Source organism: Microchirus variegatus (genome assembly GCF_963457635.1).
Source record: "Microchirus variegatus genome assembly, chromosome: 13".
Taxonomy (NCBI): domain Eukaryota; kingdom Metazoa; phylum Chordata; class Actinopteri; order Pleuronectiformes; family Soleidae; genus Microchirus; species Microchirus variegatus.
The window spans coordinates 10,152,179-10,172,386 of NC_139814.1; the positions used below are offsets into that span (position 1 = coordinate 10,152,179).

General features: G+C 44.8%; 1 protein-coding gene across 1 annotated transcript; it reads left to right on the forward strand.

Moving 5' to 3' along the window:
- Positions 1-928: 928 nt before the first annotated feature.
- Positions 929-19,638, forward strand: prrc2a (proline-rich coiled-coil 2A). The gene is made up of 16 exons (XM_083900015.1): positions 929-1,017; positions 4,089-4,240; positions 7,415-7,592; positions 7,678-7,774; positions 7,858-7,939; positions 8,032-8,175; positions 9,294-9,535; positions 9,623-9,711; positions 9,834-9,985; positions 10,466-10,562; positions 10,658-10,847; positions 11,990-12,545; positions 12,634-12,890; positions 13,011-13,338; positions 13,527-13,749; positions 13,852-19,638. The coding sequence occupies exons 2-16, from the start codon at positions 4,126-4,128 to the stop codon at positions 16,952-16,954; spliced, it is 5,853 nt and encodes a 1,950-aa protein (XP_083756141.1). The 5' UTR covers positions 929-1,017; positions 4,089-4,125; the 3' UTR covers positions 16,955-19,638.
- The last annotated feature ends 570 nt before the right edge of the window (positions 19,639-20,208 follow it).

The following is a 20,208-nucleotide window of genomic DNA, read 5'->3' on the forward strand; positions in this document are numbered from 1 at the left end:
GTTGTTCTATTGATGAGCTTTTGCTGCCCACAAAGTGAGGCAATGTGCTGCCCCATTTTTCATTGAATGTTGAGTGGGTTGTTTGGAAAAGTGCAGGGTTGCCAGTTTTTTTGCCAGTTCCCCTTTTAGCAACATCAGTTAACTTTAGTAAAATCCTGAATACTCGGTGGAAAAAAATGCATGCATATGGTGTAGTGCGCTGTACAATAGGGTACAATAGTGTAGGTCTGAGCAGGTTTCTGGCAATACTGCCATCTTGTGTAATGAACGCACAGCTGCTCATCCTACTTTTATCAATCATTATCATAGCTGTTATTTTACCACTGATGGAGGCCTGGGGGCTGCAATGAGTAACACTGCTCTAGTATTGGACACGCAAAAGTGGTATCAGGCCATCCATAAACAGAAGGTGAAAAAACAGAAAATTATAATATTCATATTAGAATAATACACTCCGTTTAGGTTTTCTTGGGTGCAAATAAACCTAAAATATAGAAGCTGAACATTTTTTTTCATTATATATAATATAATATATACTTTTATATATATAAAATAACACTAAGTGATTTTATTATTATTATTGTTAAAATAATCGGCAATTCATGCACCACTATTGCAGTGGATATATCACATTTTCTACTTGAAATCTGCTATTTATCATTGACCCATTTTGTTAATGTTTATAATTGTATCTCCTTTTTAAAGTAAATCTAAAGAACCTTTGGAAGAGCATTTAGAAGAACATTAGAATAAAATTTAGAAGAACATTCGAAGAACATTTAGAAGAACATTTAGAAAAACTTGTAGAAGAACCTTTAGAAGAACCTTTAAAAGAACATTTAGAAGAGCCTTTAGAAGAATCTTTGAACTCTTTCGTACAGTAGAGGTCCCCAGCGCCGCTCTCTCCAACTCCTCAGTAGCCGTTGACGGCTCGTTCGGCATTAGACCGATTCAACGATCACATTTTTCTTTTCCCCCTTTTCATTTATTTTTTGTGAAAAAGGAACAGACTTGCAAGTAAGGCGATCACCGTCTTTGTCTAAACCACAGTCGTGTCCGTGTTGAAGTGAGTGTGTTTTGCTGTAATGTCCATTTCTATGTGACCATGCAGGGGAGGGGAGAGCGTTGCTTAGCTAGCTGGGTCATTTGCTAGAAAAGCTACGTTATAGCAGCAGAGCTAAAGCTCAATCTGCGCTAGAACCTCAAGACAAGTCGGGACAAGACCAGGTCAGTGCCCCGGGATATTTTTACACGTTCGTGTAAACTCCGACGTGTCACTTCACATCTCAATGAATGTATACTTGCTATTGGAGAGGGACACGGAGTGGGCTGCAGAGAGATATTTAGTGGATCACTCTTTATTTCCCCAGCTGTTGTTGCTATCCTATGTGAGGTGGCTGCCCTAGCACGCTAGGCAAGCCCGACTACTATTTATCTCGTACATTTGGTTGTATCGAATCTTATTGTGAACTATCCAGGGATGTTATTTGGTGTTTTGTCACCAAGTTACATTGGTGTAAATATATCATATCGTTTGACTGTTGGTGATTTAATGCTATACGCATGTAGCTAGCGGTAGAGATTGGGCTTTAGCAAGGAAGCTAGGCCTTTAGCTGTGCCGTCGGTGTGCGACACACAGACCGTAAATGACCTCGTATTTGTCTGTGTAGTGTTTACGTTTACCTTCTACTACTATCAGCTATTCTGTTTGACGCTTTAATAGACGAGTTTGCTGTTGAAGAGTTTGGATTGCTATACCACTGCCCTGTATTAACGTTACTATGCATCGGGCCTGCCTCCAGCGCCATTTTGTTTTGTTCTAATAAAATATTTTCCTGCGTTGTCCTGTGAGCAAAAAACGCATATAATGTATGCTTTTGTTTTGACCTTTTTACCGCACTGTCATTATGCTTAACTGATAACAACCCGGCTCCCTTTAAACGGAGAGCCAAAACATCAGCAAATGGCATTGCAAATTATTGATATTGATAATGAACCATGAACGCATCCCCCCTCCCAATGCCACCACTGAGGCCCAGTTAGCCTGCTAGTCTGTTAGCCTCTCAGCAAAGACGTGTTTTATTTAAAAACCTTAGCAGCAGCGTGTGCTCAATCTGTGTTTCATGCCCTTGTTTCAGTCGTTGCTTTCTTTTCACATGGTTATACCACTGTATTATTATCCAGGTGTAGGTAGTTATTGTTGATAGTATTATCTTGGGTGTATAATCAGGCTGCACGACATTAGGAGAACATGAACTATCTTTAAATATGTATCACTTGTGATCAATAAATACCATAGTATACAATGTTAGTGTTTCTGCTTTGGGTTCGCAGTTAGCATATACTAGACCAGGTACAATGTGAACATTTAGACACCATTATCATTAAGTTACCACAGTAATATTGTGTTATATATAATATATTGTGGTGATTGTACATATGCTTTTTAAACCACACTCTAACTTTATTTAGTTCCATATGGGTTCACTAAATGGGCACAAATAACTGTGCAACTGTGATCCAGAGGATTCATGTAACAAATTTTACCACAAAATTTTACTGATGTTAACAAAAATGTTGTAATGTTAGAAAAACATATCGTTAAGGAAACATTTCTGTGTACCTGTGGGCACTTTCTGAAATATACACAGATACAGAGGAGAGCTAAATGTAATGTTAGTTATTGGCCAAATAAAATGATATAATGACATATCATATACATTTATTGCAGCTCAAGCTTCATCAGCAATGTCTTTTTTGCAATATGAATGTTGTGCCTTTTGATGTCACTGATGGTAGTGGCCAGGTTTCATTATACTGTGTAGCTCTAATTGGTAGACCTCTATATGGTGTGTTTGTGTTGCTGTATTCTATGGTCTGGCTGTGTAGCTGCTGGCCCCCGGTAATCGCAATACAGCATGTAGTCGATCAACCATCCCATGACCTAATTTTCTAATCTCTTCTAGCTGTTGAGGCACAGCACACTGCGCACCAGGTAGTCGTCCCTTCAAGTCGTTTGTTGTTTCGTTTCTGCAAGGACTTTGTTCAGGCATGGTGCAGTTGTTTTTAATATTTGTCCCTTGGCAGTAATTTTAATTGTGGTTTCATATTCGATCTTGTCATTCATTGTACTGGTTTTATTTGTTGTTCCGATGTAGTGAAAATGAACGGAGCAGCTATCACTTATTTCTTTTACAAAATAAACACACAATGATCATTTAATTACAAGAAAATGTACTCAAGAGGTGTTTCTTCAAATGTCTTTGTTTATTTCTAATAATCTTTCAAGCCAGTGATGAAATGGACTGACTCGTGTCATTTACCCACTTCAACGATATGATTTCATTTTAATTTCTCTCCTCTCACTAATTGTGCCCAACGGGTGTTGTTGTTGGGTGGAGTTTGGGGCAGCAATTAAGCCTTCTAGATGCAGCCATTACCTTTGTAAACTTAACAGATGTCAGTGCAGTGTGTTTTATTGATGTGAAGAGTTCAAGCTAAATGCCTTGCTGTTTCCATGGAGCCAACACACTCTCAAGGCAAAGCATAGAAGAATATCATTTATAATCTGTTGCCATAGGAACCATGGGCCTGCTTTTCCATATCTTTTCTACCACGTTTTTTTGTGGGTCTAGTCATGCACTGTCCTGGGGCTGCTCACATTCAATGGTTTTTAATTTAGTTTTTACTGGCCTAATGCTGAATCTGCCCCAGCTAATGTGCTCTTTAAAAAGGATAAACAACTTAATCCTGGGTTTAGAATACCTGCACACTTACTGTAAAGCTGCAGGATTTCTTTTCTTAGCACAACATAGCAGACCCTCAAATTTGCAGATCTATGTACTGAATCAATTTTTAATAAAACAAATATTTTGAATGGGATTGAATTTAAATTAAATCCTAAACCAAGGAATTGGAATATGATGGTGAGATTCTAAAAGATTCACGCCTCCATATAAGATACATCAGTCAGCAAAATGTTACTGGGATATTATTTTAGGTCCACCAGAAACTAAGTAAAAAACTAACAAGTTGTTTTGAATTTGCTTTGACCTCTCTGTAATTTGTGTTCGTCTTTTCCTCTCCAGTCTCAGGGCTCACCATACTCGATGAGCGGACAGCGCAATGTCAGAGCGCTCTGGGCAAACTGCAAAGGGGAAGGAAGGCAAAACCAAGTATGCGTCTCTCAACCTGTTTGATACATACAAAGGAAAGAGCCTTGAAACACAAAAGCCTGTTGGTGAGTAACTTGGTTAAGTCATGTCCAAGCTTCCATTGGGATGATGCGTATCAGGTTTTCTGACTGTTTTAACTCATGATATTAGTGTTATTTATGGGGTTTTGGCTCTGTTTAAATCTGCCAGATGATTTTGTTTTGCCACCATGTACAGCATGTCCTGTAAAGGCCACATTATACTTCTCCGACTGCGTAATGCGTTATCTGACTGCGTAACCACGGAGACCCCTCGAGCCTTCATACTTCTGCGTTGTGGTGACGGATAGGCACTGCAATTTCCCGCCCGATCAGTAGGGGTCGCTACGCAAGGTTGTTGTGCTTTTAACTACTGTGAGCAATCGTGTCCGAGAGCGAAAGACTTCTATTGTTGAAACAGTGGCCGTTTCTCAGTTTTCTGTGTCCTGGAATGCAGTTTTAAGATCATTTTGAGGTGAGAAATTGGCCGTTTAGAGTCTAAACATGTGCTGTGTGTATTAAGATATGACGTATTTATAGTTTGGCAGCGACGCTGTCGGCGGTGATCAGCTCCGCCTCTGTGGACGCTCGGTGCGCACAGTGGCCGACACAGAGCAGCATTATCTCTGCCTGTCCTGAGGACCAATCGCAGCTCTTGCCGTCTCCGTTGTCCCTTGACGGAGTGACGGACAAAATATTTTGTGCAATGGGAGACGCCGCAGAGGCTATCCAACAGGAGGCTATTACGTAGGAGTATAAATTGGGCTTAAGTTATCAGATGTACTTGAAGAAAACAGATCTGCTTTGTCCGTGTTGGATTTTCCCATTGGTTTTGTGATTGTATTTTTTGGTCTGTGTTGTGTCCTGCCACGAGTACTGCAACTCGTATGCATTAGTCTACCGTCTCCCTAATAGCTCTGTTGCTGACTTCGAAGTGTATGATGTACTGTATCACTCAACTGCTCGCCAACCTGCTTTTGCTGATACTGATAATATTTTTCAGTAATCATCATTACTTTTCGGCACTAACGCCTGTCTTTTGCTGAAAGAAAGACATTATTCATGTCGCCATATTTAAAGAAAAATGCACAGTCTGCACAGTGAATGGCTCTCAAGTCTTGACATATCTGCTGAGACTCGGATTCGCTGGACCCGACCCGAGACAGAGGCTTACTTGTGGACACAATTTTACTTTTGTTGTTGTTTGTTTTATGTTTTATTCAGAAGCTCCCCATGAGATCGAAGCAGCTGTCCCCCTTTCCTAACTACAAGATTCCTCCTACATTTCCCCTTGGCCACTGCATGGCTATGCAGTGCTGTGCTTCTTAACCTCAAAAATTAAATTAGGTTAGGTTCAGCTCAACTTCACTTTTTAGATTTGACAGGCTTGTCTAGGGCTGGACAGTGTGGCTTAAAAGTCATTGCAGTTCAATTTGAAACATCTTGCTGTAATGGTGTGTAGTCGTCGGTGTCGGGGCTTTCCCTGCCTGTCTAAGGCAAAGACAGGCCGCCTGGGGATTTTGGCCACCACCTTGGTTGAAAAAGAACAGAAAACGATTTTTCCAACAGTCTTGACACAATAGAAATATGAGCAGTGGACTGTATAGTGTGGACGGGGAACCGTGAGAACCTCACATGCGTCGTATGTCGCAAGCATTTGCATCACATGCGAGGCTTAAACTCCAGTGCTCCAAACAGACCGTTACAACATGCAACAAGACAAAGGTGAAGGCATTAAAGTTCTCAGTCGCCACAATAACAACACACGAGACGGAGACGAGACAAACACGTCCTGTGTTGATTAAGTTAGTGAATGAAAACTGAAGCAGCTGTTTTCACTGATGGAACTGGGTTCATCCCTCTGTGCATGTTTCTTTCATTGTTTATAATTGCCGCACATGTGTATTCACACCCTGCCGAGGTCCTTGAATGCACTATCAAACGTACCACTCGGTTCACAGCATCGGCTAAACGATCTAACCCAACCATATGAGCATGATGGAGTGGAGAATGAGTTACAAGTGTTACTAAGTTAGTGAATATATACAGGTATAGCCTAATAAGAATAGGTAAAATAAATACTATTATGTTTTTTTTTCTATTTTTGATCCCCCTTGGTGTGAAATTTCAAAGATTTTCATTGGTCAAATCATAGTTTTTCACTCAATACACTCTAAAACACTCATTCCACACTTGGCATGCTGCGCAAGTCACCCAGGTTCTACAGCCTTTGCCACCTTGATCTAAAAAAAACCTCAACCCCTGTGTACTTGGGACGGGGCTGATCCAATCCAGTATCGGTATCAGGTTCTGATACAGACATAATTGACAGATCAGAAATTTCCGATACAACTGTAGAGATCTCCGATCCGATATGTCTGTGCTTTAATTTCTGCTGAAATGTCTCCACAAGAGATTCCCTGACTGTTCTGATATTTGGCTGCAAAACATGGAATGTATTTCCTGAACTGAGCCGTGTCTCAATGAGACGCGGAGTATTCCATAGTTTACAGCCAGCTAGCAGGCGAGCATTATTGACCAGGAGTTAATCAGGAAAATCAGCTCCTCCGATAGAGGAAGAAAGAGAGACTCCGCCCACAGTAAATAAAGTTGTATTTACACAGGAGTTTATTATAGCCTCATATATAATCAACAATGATGGTAATAATATTAAAGCAAACAGAGCATCCATATCGGAATAGTATCGGCAGATATCCAAATTCAGTGAACCGAATGTGTACATTTAAGCGTCGACGAGTCGTGTTATTGTAAATCGCACACCGGCCGCTTCAACCTCAGCTGGAACTGCAGTGTAAACAAACACAACCAAACACACCCGCGCTCTCCAGAACTAGCTACAGGAAGCACTGGGGGCAGTGTTGCTCGCTGTTTACATCCCGCAGGGAAGCAGAGAAGAAGAACGCTCTGCTTTGCCAATTACGTCAAACTGGATAAGGAAATTGAATTGTATCAACAAAACTAGCTCGTTAACCTATTATATATAATAGGTTAACGATATATATATATTATTTGCCTTCTACTAAACATGCTGACTCTCATAACGGTTTGCCAATGTCTGTTTCAAGACGGCCTTACCTTGGGGAGAGGGCTTGCATCGATTATGTGCTGTCACTGTATTGATGTAGAATGGTCTGTCTTTTTAAAATCTCTTTAAAAAAAGATATCCCCTAATACTTGAATTGTTTCTCTTCCCCATGTCAGTTCCCCCCCGCCATGGCCTGCAGTCTCTTGGTAAAGTTGCCTCCGCACGGCGTATGCCACCCCCTGCCAACCTGCCCAGTCTGAAGGCAGAGAACAAAGGCAACGACCCTAACGTCTCGCTCGTTCCCAAAGACGGCACAGGATGGGCAAGCAAACAGGAACAAGCAGACCCAAAGAGGTAACCAGACTTAAACCTCGAACAAAAAGTGTTGTTTAAATAAAAAAAGTGTTGAAAATATCTCTTGGTCTTATCTATCCTTTAGTACCGATGCGTCGTCGGCACCGCAGCCGGAATCGCAGCAGCCTCTGGCTTCACAGACACCTGCACCGACCCGCCCGAGAACCCCACCAGCTTCAGAGGTACCAAAAGTCACAATAACCTAAATGAAAGTCATAGTCTGGTTTAATAACATTGCAGGTAACATGATGTTTGTTTGTCTCAGCCTCTGGCCCCAGCTTCAACCCAGGCCGTAGGGGCAAGGTCCTGGGCACAGGCCAGTGTTACACATGGAACACAAGGGGATGGTGCGTCTTCCCTCTTGAATGTATGTCATAAGATGGAGGTTTTTGCACATATCATTTACCTTTTTTTTTTCTTTCTTTAAACTGTTTTACAGGTGGAAAGGTATCAAACCTACCGTCGCCATTCTCTCGCGAGGAATTTCCCACCCTGCAGGCGGCTGGCGACCAGGACAGAGCTGGCAAAGAACAGGGCACTGCAGATCAGTGGTATGGGCCCGGACCAAGCCTCCGCCCCCAGAGTACGTGATGTGTAATTAATTTCCAATAAATTACCATTATTGATCATTACTAGTTCAGTTTGTAGTTGTCGCTAAACTAAAACATTTTTATTGGGTATTTAATCTCCGGTCCTGTACCATTAATGCTCATAAACCTTACTGACTGTTTTCACATAGACATCCATTTATGCTTTTATTACTGGTAGACTTGATTGCTGTAATGCTCTTCATTCTGGTCTCCCCAAGAGGAATATCATCAGCTACAGCTACTTCATACCATGTGATGACTAGGTCCAGAAAGAGAGTGCACATTACATCGATCTTAAAAAGATTGCACTGGCTTCCTTTTAGATGCAGGGCACGTTAATGGCGTCAACGTTGACGCATAATGTGTTTCCATGACAAATGACCGGAAAAAGACGCATGTTTCTCACGCCTGATTGTTAAAGAGTCTCTAAAGTAATGCTAAACTTTAAAAACAGAGGCACACATACGCAGTACACAGGTACACTGGTTATTTGTAGTGCTGCTCTTTTCATTTAATAAACAGACCGCTCCAGTTCCACTGTAGGCCTGCTAACGGCGCTAAAAGGAGCTAATGCAGCTAACGGAGCTTACTGGTAAGCGGTGCCTGGACTCCATGACGTCACACGTGTCTTTTTCCGGTCAGTCATCATGGAAACGTGTCATGCATTAACACCATAACAGCACTTATTGTTTTAGAATTGGGCAGCAGAGACATATTCTTAAGACCTACCTCTTCACCCTGGCTTTTACCTCACCTTTATTATTTATTTGAACTGCGTCTAATTTTAGGACCCGACACAAATTTTGCCCTTTCACCAACTGCACTTATTATTTAATCGTGTTCTAATTCATCTTATTCTTCGCTGCTTATAGTACTTCTTTATTTTATTTTTTGTTGCTTATTCACTTTCTAATCTTTCTGTTATGAATTGCACCTTTTTAAGAGTTACAATTTTTTCTCCTGTATCTCCTGTTCCAACTACCTTACTGTTTCAAATGCATAATACCCACCGTATCTCAGTATGCCTGTATGCCAGTTGACATGTGAAGCACTTTGAGCTGAATTGCCTTGTTTTGTAGTGCTAGCTAAATGGAGTTTGTTTTTTCCCCAGACGTTACAAGTTGGCGGGACGGTGGGGGCCGAGCTCTGGCACCCACCATGGCAGGGGAGGGTGCAGTGGAGGGTGGCAGCGATGGGGTGTTGGTGATGGATGGGGCAGCTGGGGTCCCCCCTCTGAACTCCCAGACCCTCGGGCCACCTAGGAATCCTCCTGCAGGCAGCCCCGCCTTGCCTCTGCCCCAGCCCCCTGTGGGACCTGGGTTCCCCCAGTACCGGGGGATCATACCTCCTTTTGTAAGTCTCCTCTCATTTCTCTCTGGTCTCACCCAAATGTAAAATAATTGGTGTCTGACCTTAGTCTGATCTTTTGTTTCTCACAAGATGTATCCTCCATACCTGCCCTTCCCTGGCCCCTATGGCCCTCAGGGGCCCTACAGGTTCCCGCCACCTGGGGAAGGGCCTGCTTCCAGGTTTGTTCCTTTTGTTTATGTAAAAATGATTATGCTACTTTTTTGCCTGCTCAAAACTCATGACATGCCATTTTTTTTGTTCCTCTGCATATCACTTACAACAGCCTTTTCCCTTCTGTCAGGTTCTCTCGTGGACAAGGTAGTCCTGACAGCAGGCCTCAGGGTGGCCCACGCGACAATGGGGGAGATGTGGTGAAGCGACCCTGCATCCTAAAGCAGGATGACCTGAAGGAGCTTGATGAGCTGGACCATGATAACGATGAGGGCTGGGCAGGTCAGAAATGGTCATTTATTTATTTATATTATTATTTTTTTAGATGCAAAAATAGCTAATAATTAAACATTTCTTGACTCCCATAGAGCTATGGAGACTCCTTCCCACGCATACATGCATACATGCCTCATCAACTATCTACCGTACCAGAGTCGGAGAGCGCGGACCTCTTTTGGCGGTTTTCACGTGAATTTGGCCGGCAAAAAAAACCTGCCAAAATGTCCAGTGTAAAAAATGCCAAATAATTAAATCAATGACTAAGAGGCCATTCACATGGAAACGGGTTTAGGTGAAAATCTCAAAAGCCAGCCTCGCGTTGTGTTTGGAGATTGAACATGTCTGATCACGCTAGAATTGGCCAATTCCGATCACCGGCCGATGAATCGGTGCATCTCTAGATTTATCCAATCAATATATGCCCAATGCACCCTTGGATGTGTTGCACAAACATGTTTCTTTCTCTGTTTTTTTTTTTGCCAGGGGCTCATGAGGAGATTGATTACTCTGCTAAATTGAAGTTCAGTGATGATGAAGGAGAAGAGGAGGCAGAAGAGGAGACCGTTGAAAATGACTCGTGGTATGTGTGTTTTCTGAAAACACTCCATTTGGTCTGAAAGTAGCAAAAATTCACTTGCTAGTACATTTTTAAGTGTTTTCCTCTCTTTAATCTAGTGAACAGCCGAAGTCGCAGGATGCTCCCCCTGCAACCTCTCATTCCCGAGCCTCAGACAGCAGTGGAGATGCCTGCCGTACCCCTCCTGCTAATGCAGACGATGGCCCCCAACCTCCCTCTAGTAAGCCAGGAGGGGCCGAGGAGGGAGGTAGTGGCAGGGGAGGCCAGGGAACATCCACTAACTACCAGGTAGCTAAAAGCTGTTGCCCTGACAAACTAGACTTGCACTCTTTAGAGAAGGTGTAAAGTTGAAACTCTCGGCACAGGACACTTGTGCAAAATGTTTAGCAAAGACTCAGTCATGGGCAGAATGTGTTAGCATGCGTGTTTTGGTGGTCTAGTTGGTTGTGGTGGAGCATGGCTAACTTTGTCTGCCTGTATATAGGGGCGCAGGCCTGGATTGGGTGGTCTCCAAGGAGCAGACCTCTCACCCACCTGTGCTGCTCCTTGGACTAGGGCCCTACTTTTACCCACAGGTAGACATCCAAAAAAAAGGGCCTCACAGGCTACGTTCAGACTGCAGGCAATTTTTTTTTTTTACTTGAATCAGATACTTTATCAGGTTAATTTCAAGTGTTCACATCAAATATGTGTCCAGACAGAATCAACCTATTGGTGGGTTGCTTTGGTAATAACAGGTGCACACGTTAACATGGGTGCAGACAAAATGAATGTGCATCATCTGGCTCTTCAGTCACCGTGACAACATGCAGTGCAAAACTTGTTTGTAACTTGAGCAAGCCTCTGCAAAGGAGGAGACTGGTTTATATATATTTCAGTATTCCCTGCTGCAGTCAGAGTGGGTTTTGCTGAGCAGCAAGGAATTAAATTGAAATTCAGTTTTATTTGTATAGCATCGATTCATAACATACATATGGTAAGGACCTTAGAATTATTATAGAGAAACCCAACAGGAACACAATGAGTAACTCCTTTTTAACAGGAAGAAATATCTGACAGAACCAGAATTCCACAGTCGTCTGCTTTGACCTGTTGAGGTAGGAGAGAAAGGAGGATGAAAAGAATTAAAAGGAGAGAAGAAGATGGAGACCAGGATACAGATGCAGCACTTCTGTCATGAGTTTTGATGTTGTGTTTCAGATAAAAATTGACATCTGCAAAAATCTGATTTGAGTCGCATTTGAAACCACCTCCAAATGGTGTTTGAGTTGGATTTAAAAACAAAAATATCGCCTAGGTTCGACCTTTTTAAGTTTTGTTACAACAGGTGTAAGTCATTCTGACTCTATTTTTTCTTCAATAAGAATGCAAATATGTCACCTGGTCCATAGTCAAAACTACAGTGCAGTCTTTGTTTTCTAACTAATCAGGACAGGCCCCACAACCAGGGTGCGTCTCTAGGCCCCGGGAAACCTGGCGCAACCCAGCATCAGTCTGCAGCAGGAGGCCCCACCTCTCATCCCCAGCCAGGTGTTCTTGTGCATGGGGCCCAGGGGGATGATGAAGATGAATCTTGGCGTCAGCGCAGGAAGCAGTCCTCCTCTGAGATCTCTGTTGCTGTGGAGCGAGCACGTCGCCGCCGTGAAGAGGAAGAACGTAGGATGGAGGAGGAGCGACGTGCAGCCTGTGCCGAGAAGCTAAAGAGGCTGGATGAAAAGCAGCTTCAGCAGCAAGGCAGCAGCAGTACAGGAGTTGCTGTGAGCAGTAGTAAGACCCCTAGCCTTGATGGTAACTCCACTGCTGCCCCAGCAGGCAGCCCAAGCCCATCTATTTCAGCATCTGCATCCTCTCCCAACATCAGCCAGCCCCCATCTCCTTGTGTGGACCCAGAGGAGCCTCCAGTTCTGGTTGTTCAGCCAGGGCCCAATCCTGGGGTTGGAGACAGACAGCGAGCCAGCAGTAACAGCAGCTATGAGTCCAACGCAGGTGAGTTTCTCATCTACATGTGATCGATGACTGGATCCTTAAGATGAGACTTATTTTCTGCCTCTTGATCCTTTCTCTCCTGATTCAGATATCCAACAGTCTCCCCAGCCAGCTGTGTCGCAGCCACAGCAGCTCACACTGGATGTACCTTTACCAGTAGAGACTAAGGAAGAAACCATGGGTGGTCCACACATCCGTGCAGGCAGTGGAGGTGAAAGAGGAATTGACCTGGCCAAGATTGAGAATATTGGAGGAGCAGCAGTTCGTCAAGCTGGTGGTCCTTCTGGCCAGGGATACTCAAAATACCAGAAGTCTCTTCCACCACGATTTCAGCGGCAGCAGCAGGTTCGATTGTTGTTGAATCCTAATTTGCACTTTGTTTGAGATGTGTAATCAGCCCAACTCCCACCAGGAACTATGAACTTGCACATTCTTACAATTTCTTTAATGTAAATTTCTCTTTAGGAGCAGCTTCTGAAGCAGCAGCAGCAGTGGCAGCAGCAGCAACATCATCAGCAGCAGCAGCAGCAGCAGCAGCACAGCCAGGCATCACAAAGCCAGTTGTCCCCTCAGCCACAGCCTCCACAGGGACCTTCACCAGGTTCAACACCCCAGCCAGGACCTGGACCCAAGCAGGCGGGACCCATGTATCAACCTGGCAATATGGTTCGACCCCCACCCTTGCCGATGAATTTCGACCCCCGCTGGATGATGATGCCCTACATGGACCCACGCATGATGCAAGGCCGCCCTCCACCAATGGAATACTATTCAGCTGGCATGCACCCAACTGGTGAGTGACTGACATTATCACTGAGATCTGTTCTGAGGATGTTTTTAAGATGAATGAATAATTAAATACTGTAGTCACACTGGTAACAACGTTTTTTAAAGGTCTGGTTTTCCCTATAATCAATCATCAAATGTGGATGTGTGTTACAGTGTATTAAAACAAATAAAAAATAAAAATTGTGTTCTCAGGGATCATAGGGCGTGAGCGGTCTGATTCAGGGGGATCAGGTTCGGAGCCATTTGACAGGCAACCGCAGCATCCAGGGCATCCTCACCGTGGGACCCCCCCTATGGATCCTAAAGTGGCCTGGGGACCAGAGGTATTCCCTGGCGGAGGGGAGAGTCGTGGGCTAACCTCCCCACTAAGGCAGAAACAGGCATTGGAGGAGGAAGATGTGGCCAAAGGGCCTAGGTATGTTTTCATTGCCAGTGGAAAATATTTTTGTTGGGAGGGGTACAATGTATTTTACATTTAGTTAAACTTAGTGATCATTTATTTTTTTTTCTCCTTCAGGAGTGACACTCCTCCACACCGCATGCGGGAAGGTGGATTGGGGCCCATTCAGCAGCCCAGCTCCAGCTCTGGGACAACCAATCAGACCCCTCCTCCTGTCAGCACTCAAGTGGGCATCCAAGGAGGCAGCCACCATCCTCATCATTACATGGGGGGACGGGGCAACTACAGCAACTTCCCCGACCAGGGTGTTAGGGTGCCCCCCCATCAGCAGCAGCAGCAGAGGGTGGGTGAAAGGGGAAACCAGCCTCATGGCTTCACCCACCAGGATGAAGTTCCTCCTCGAGGATCTCAACAGGGCCAGATATGGGGAGCCCCTCACCCACACTATGATAGAAATGGTCGTGCAGACCACCCTCCTGTTGAGAACTCTCACCTTCATCACCCTCAGCAGCCTCACTTCCCTCTCCACCCACATAAACCAGAGATTAACCGTGAAAGGGTCGTTGAGAGCGCTAATAAGAAGGCCGCCTCCTCTCCCCCTCTCCACCAACCATCCCTTTCATCTTCTTGCTCTTCATCCTCTTCCTCATCTTCTGCAAGGGAAGATGGGAGTGTCAAAGTTGGCCAGCATCATCATTCATCTCAGAGAGAGGGTGAGGCAGGTAGTGCGCACAGTGTTGGCGAAAGGAGTAACAGTGGTAATGCTGTCAGAACTGGCCATGTAAAACAGGAGAAACAAGGCCCAACATATGGTTCTCATTCCTCAGCAACCTCCTGTCCACCTCCTATTCAACATGGCAGTCATACTCCACATCAGCAGCAGCATCCCCACCCTAGATCAAACCAAAGAGGGGGACGCGAGCATAAGACGGAGACCCAGTGGGGCCCTCGGCCTGGCAGCAGCAATATGGGAGGGAGTTCCTCCCATGGCAGGAGGGCCAACAATGCTGGAGGTGGGAACAACTGCCGTGGAGGAGAGGATTCCTCCAACATTCCATCAGACCACAAATCCTCCAACCAGACAGGGGGCGGCAATGCCAACAAGAGGGCTGGCCCCATCAAGAAGCCAGTGCTGAAGGACATGAAGAGAGAGGGAGGTGAAATTGAAGGAGGAGATAAAACAAACCCAGGCTTTGGGAAAGAGAAAGAATATGATGGGGGACAGCTGGTCTCCATAAAGCAGGAATCCTCTTCCAACCCCCAGAACACATTGCCTCCATCTAAAGATGATCCTGCCCAGACAGCGAAATCCAGGAATGGAGGAAAAGAGCGATCCTCAGGAGGTGGTGGAGGAGGGTCAGGTAGAGGCCCCAAAGATGTGGACCCCAATTCCTCAGGTTTTTCTGGGTCCTCCTCAAGAAGGGACAGAGACCGCTCCTTTGAAAGAGGAGGCAGCACCTCCCACCATCATGGAGTTTCTGCTAAAGGTGGCAGAGGCAGTCGTGGACGAGGGGGAGAGTTTTATGGGCGTGGACGTGGTTACCGTGGTACCTATACAGCCAGTGCTGGGCCTGCTGGTAGCAGTCGAGGCAGAATGGGCGGCAGAAGTGGCAGAGATTACCGTTCATCTGTTGGTGGTGGCCAAAACCAGGAGTCCAAAGGTGAGGGGACTGGTGGCAGGCATGGTCAGGATCGGTCACAGCATAACCCAGCCAGGGCCAGGAACCGAAGCGAAACTCGTAGCGAGGGTTCAGAGTATGAGGAAATCCCCAAGAGGCGGAGAGAGAGAGGTTCAGAGACTGGCAGTGAGAGTGGTGCAAGTGACCTTGGTCACTCGGACAAGGAAGACAACCAGAAAACCAGTACCAAGAATGGACCTGATAATGCCAACACCACCAGTGGCACCATGTCATCTGCCCCACCCAGAGGTTCTCAGGCCCGGGTGTTCACCCCTCGCGGTGTGCCCTCAAGGAGGGGCAGAGGTGGAGGTAGTGGAGGAGGAAATGTCTCCAGAAGTAGTTGCAATTTTGGAGGACCTCCTGGGGCACACAGAGTTGGACACGGCTCAGGCTCTCATGGTGGGTCATCCAAGGCATCAGCTTCAACTCGGAAACAGCAAGGCCCGCCACAAACCTCTGGTCACAAAGACCTGAGCCGAGGAGGAAATGGAGAGAAGGACAAGATTCCTAATGCAGGTCAAACTCAAATTCAGGGGACCAATCCCCCTCAGCCATCTTTGCCTGCTACAACTCCTGCCACTCTTGGTTCTACTGAAAATGGAGGGGTTGTGACTCAGCAAGCTCCAACCAGCCCCTTTTCAAACTCTGGGGGGCAGGATACACTCCCTCTTCCTGCTAACCGTGGATTCCCCCCCAGTGGGTTTGAGCGACCTCCTAGACGTCGCCGTCATGGGCGTTCTCAGCACCAGCAGGACAAACCACCCCGCTTTCGAAGACTGAAGGAGCGAGAGAATGCTGCACGAATCAATGGAGGAGTGGGGGTCATCGGTGGCGGAAGGCCCTCCTCTCCTTCCTTGAATTCAGTTCAGGACAGTAATGGAGCCCCTGCTCCCATCATGGGCAATTCCCAAAATGCAAACCACAAAGCTGCTCTACCCACCAACAACAACAGTGGTGGAGGGCATCTTGGTAATGCAAACAGTCACCACCATCACCACTACAACCAGGCGAATGCTGGGGCCACCCACCCCCAGCATCACCACAGCCATGGCGCAAAGTCCCCCGACTTCACCAACCAGAATTCAGACCAGGCTAATGAGGAGTGGGAGACTGCCTCTGAGAGCAGCGACTTCACAGAGTTCAGAGACAGGGAGGGAGGAGGAGGAGGAGGTGGTGGAGGAGGAGGAGGAGGTGGTGGAGGAGGTGGTGGAGGAGGAGGTGGTGGTGGTGGAGGTGGAATTGGAGGAGGGGGGAAGTCGTATCCATCTCACCATCATCACCATATGGGAAGAGGAGGAGGAGGAGGAGTTGTGGTCGAGCGTGAGATGACTGGAAAAGAGCCCTTGATGAATAAGAGAAGTTTCTCAAGTCAGCGTCCTGGCATGGAGCGACAGAATCGGAGGGTCAACACTGGAGGAGGGGGAGGAGGGGGAGGCCGAGGCCCACGTGGCCCTCCTGGTGGTGGTTCAGGTGGGCCTGGCAATGGAGGTGGCAACCGCGGGGAGAAGCGTGGCAACTGTTCTCCGAAAAATAGGAAATGACAGAATAAATAACATTTCAGATATAGCCCACCCTCATTAAGACCCCACCATCTTACATTGTTATCCCTTTTGATCATTGTTTCATGACTCCCTGTTGGCATCTCTTAACTCTTTAGTGCGTTGTACAGTACATGGAGATGGTATTCACTTTTACCTTAGCTGACCTCACCTCAGTCATCTCTTACCCTTTTGCATCAGTCAGCTGATTGACCGTCCGTTATTGTAAATTTCCCTGTTGGCTCCATTTTGCTTTCTATTCAGTCCTCACCCCGTGTACCCTTTTTTACCCTGCCCTCGACCATAGTCGGATTTGGAAAGCATGACGTTCTAAAATGGAGGTGCATGTCGTTTTCACAGAATACATTCACGCAGGTCTTTACACACTCGTGCACAAATATGACATCTTAAAAAAACATATGGAACACATACAGGTCCTGTTGGTGCGATAAAGAGAATATGGGTTTAAATTGGCAAAAATATTTGGATTGGGCAAACTTTTATATTTATGGTCCTGTGTGTATTTATACCACACTTTGGGCTTGGGTCGTATTCAGTAGTACAGTTGTGCATTACTTTCCTTCAAAGGGAAAAAATGCATATTCAACTTTTAACAAGAACAATAAGAGGTTTTGTTTCTTTGGCCTCATGTCAGTCAACCTGTGACCTCTGGCAAATGGCAGAGGTGTGTGTTTGTGTGTTTCGTCTTCAGCGAAGCAGGTCATTAAAATACCTTTTTACTAAATTTCCAAATCCCTCTTTGGGTCAACTTTTTGGAGTCCTGCAACGTCTTGTCTGATTACTGTGATAAGACCCAGTCAAGTACTATTGCTCAGTGCTCACGTACACTCGTACTGATTTGTCTTTAATATAAATGTCTTTGCTGCACACGACTTGACAGTGTGATTTTTTTTTTTTTTCTCGCTGAGATGTTGACCTGCTCTTACATTTCATTAGATCGTATTGGGTGTTCCTTTTTATGAAAAAATGCTTCTTTTGTTCTGGGCCTTGTCGTAGCATCCTCCTTGGCTGCAGAATCCCTGCATAGTGCAAAAATCCCAAGTTTCCCAAGGACAGGAGTTTTACACTCATGTATTTTGTTTACCGCATGACGACTATTAATAGTGTGATGGCTTTATTTTAACAACCATTATTTCCTCACTAACTTACGTTTTCTTCTCCCTCAAGGAGAAATATTATTTTAATCTTGTTAGGGGGGAAATTTGTTTAATGAAAATGTAGGTCATGATGGAATCAATTGACTTTAATACAAATTTATGCTTCAGCCGATTATTGACATGTTCTAAGAAGCACTTCCTAGTGAAACAAAAGTCCATGTTTGCTGTTTTTTTCTTTCTCTTTTGTGTTAATGTTACTTGGGGCAAGTTACTTGTGATGCAACAAGACGGGTACTCTGTCTGGGCCCAGAGTACAAGGCTAACTAAACTGAGTATTGTACTTTTACATCCCCTGCTGCTTGTGCCGCCACATACTCTCTGTGCTTTTGTGGAGACTCCTCACACCAAGCAGGACTACGACCAGGAGCTTCCTTGTTGGAGGAGACCTTTTTCAAAGTGTGTGTGTGTTTTCTCGCGAAGGCTGTGTCAGTACATGGTGGCAAACCAGTAGCTCAGACGAATTGAAATCAGGACAATGCAGAAGTGGGTGACAGTGACTCTGTGCAGCACCCTCTGCAGGTCACCACAGGTTTTTTTTTCCAACAACAAATGCAGACGTGGAGTGTTGGTGTGGGTAACTCTTGTAAACTTAGTGTGTGTGTGTGTGTGTCACACGTAAATGGCAAAATTACCAGAGACGACACCCAAGATGAACAAACCATCACTCATCTCTATCACCTCTGTCACTGCTGTAAGTTGGGGTTTGTTTGTTTACTGACAACAATTTTCAGATCGTCTCTGGGGTGTTGTGTGTTGGGCATTCAATGACTTGTGTGCGTGTGTGTATTGGGTGGCATGTGTGCATTTTCCAGTGTCTGTATTTGCTGGGGATGGGGCAGGGGTCCAGAAGGGTTAGCACTTTCTGCCTTGTCTGCCCCCCCGCCCCCCTCCCTTGCTTTGATTTAACTAATATAATTATGGTAGTAACTGTTTCTTAAAAACATCCACATATATACATTCAGCTGTGTGTATATGCTCATCATCCCAATGAAGGACATGCAGTAGAGGTGTTCACCAGTCTTTTTGTAGAATTGAAGCACATTCTTCAGCAGGCGAATGAAGTTGGACATATTTTTATTTTTCACTATGACTTCGAAGCATGTACACACACACACCTTTGGGTGCAGCTTGCCTTGCCTGTTACTGGTTTATACATTGATAGCTGTACGCTTAACACTGGCTCAAAGAGTCCTTCATCCCTCCTTAACTCTTAATGTTGATGTGAGCATTATTGTTATGTACCCATGTTAAAAATAAAAACAATGGTGTATTCCAGAAAAAAAGAAAAAGTAAAAAAAACAAAAACCTCAAAGATTGTACTTTGTTTCCAGCATTACCGAGGTACCTGGAGTGGTTCAAACTGTTTTTAGCATTTATGTTTTTATTAATGGAACTGTAATATACACACATGTATGTATATTGGTATGTATCTAAGTTTGTCTACCCCAACTTACATTCCCACAAACAAATGTTGCCATTTTTAGTTCATGGGAGCAATGTACAACAGAGAAGTGTCTTATTATAATAAAGTTATACAGAGAAGGCAAAGTTAAATAAACTACTTTTGATTTAATGGAAAAGATCTCAAACCTTATGTCTCTTTCTTCTGTTGATGAAGTGGAATGGATAAAGAAATACTTTAGATCATTGCACACATCAAAACATGCAACAGGTTGATCTGATAGATGGTGTGGCTCACTGTGGTCACTGTGTAACAGTCTATCTGATCTGACTGGGATTCCAAGGAAAATCTGTCCCATACACCTTCAGGTCATTAACCTCAAGCCGTGTAAAGTCGCTTTACTTGTAGTGGAAGTCTAAGCTAATACAATATACAAAAGACACACTTATACATCTGAATAAATACTACAACCTCATCTGCTGACACGGAGAAAGACGACGAGGACGACATTTGACCGGCTGAGGATACCGTAGCTCTCTGGGAAGGGATTGGTTAGCAGAGGAGCAGTTCATTGTTGTAAATTTCAGCCTCTCCTCTAGATGTCACTATAAACTACTTACTTCACCTTTAACAAAAAAAAACGCACATTAAACAAAACAAATGTTGTCTCTTAATAT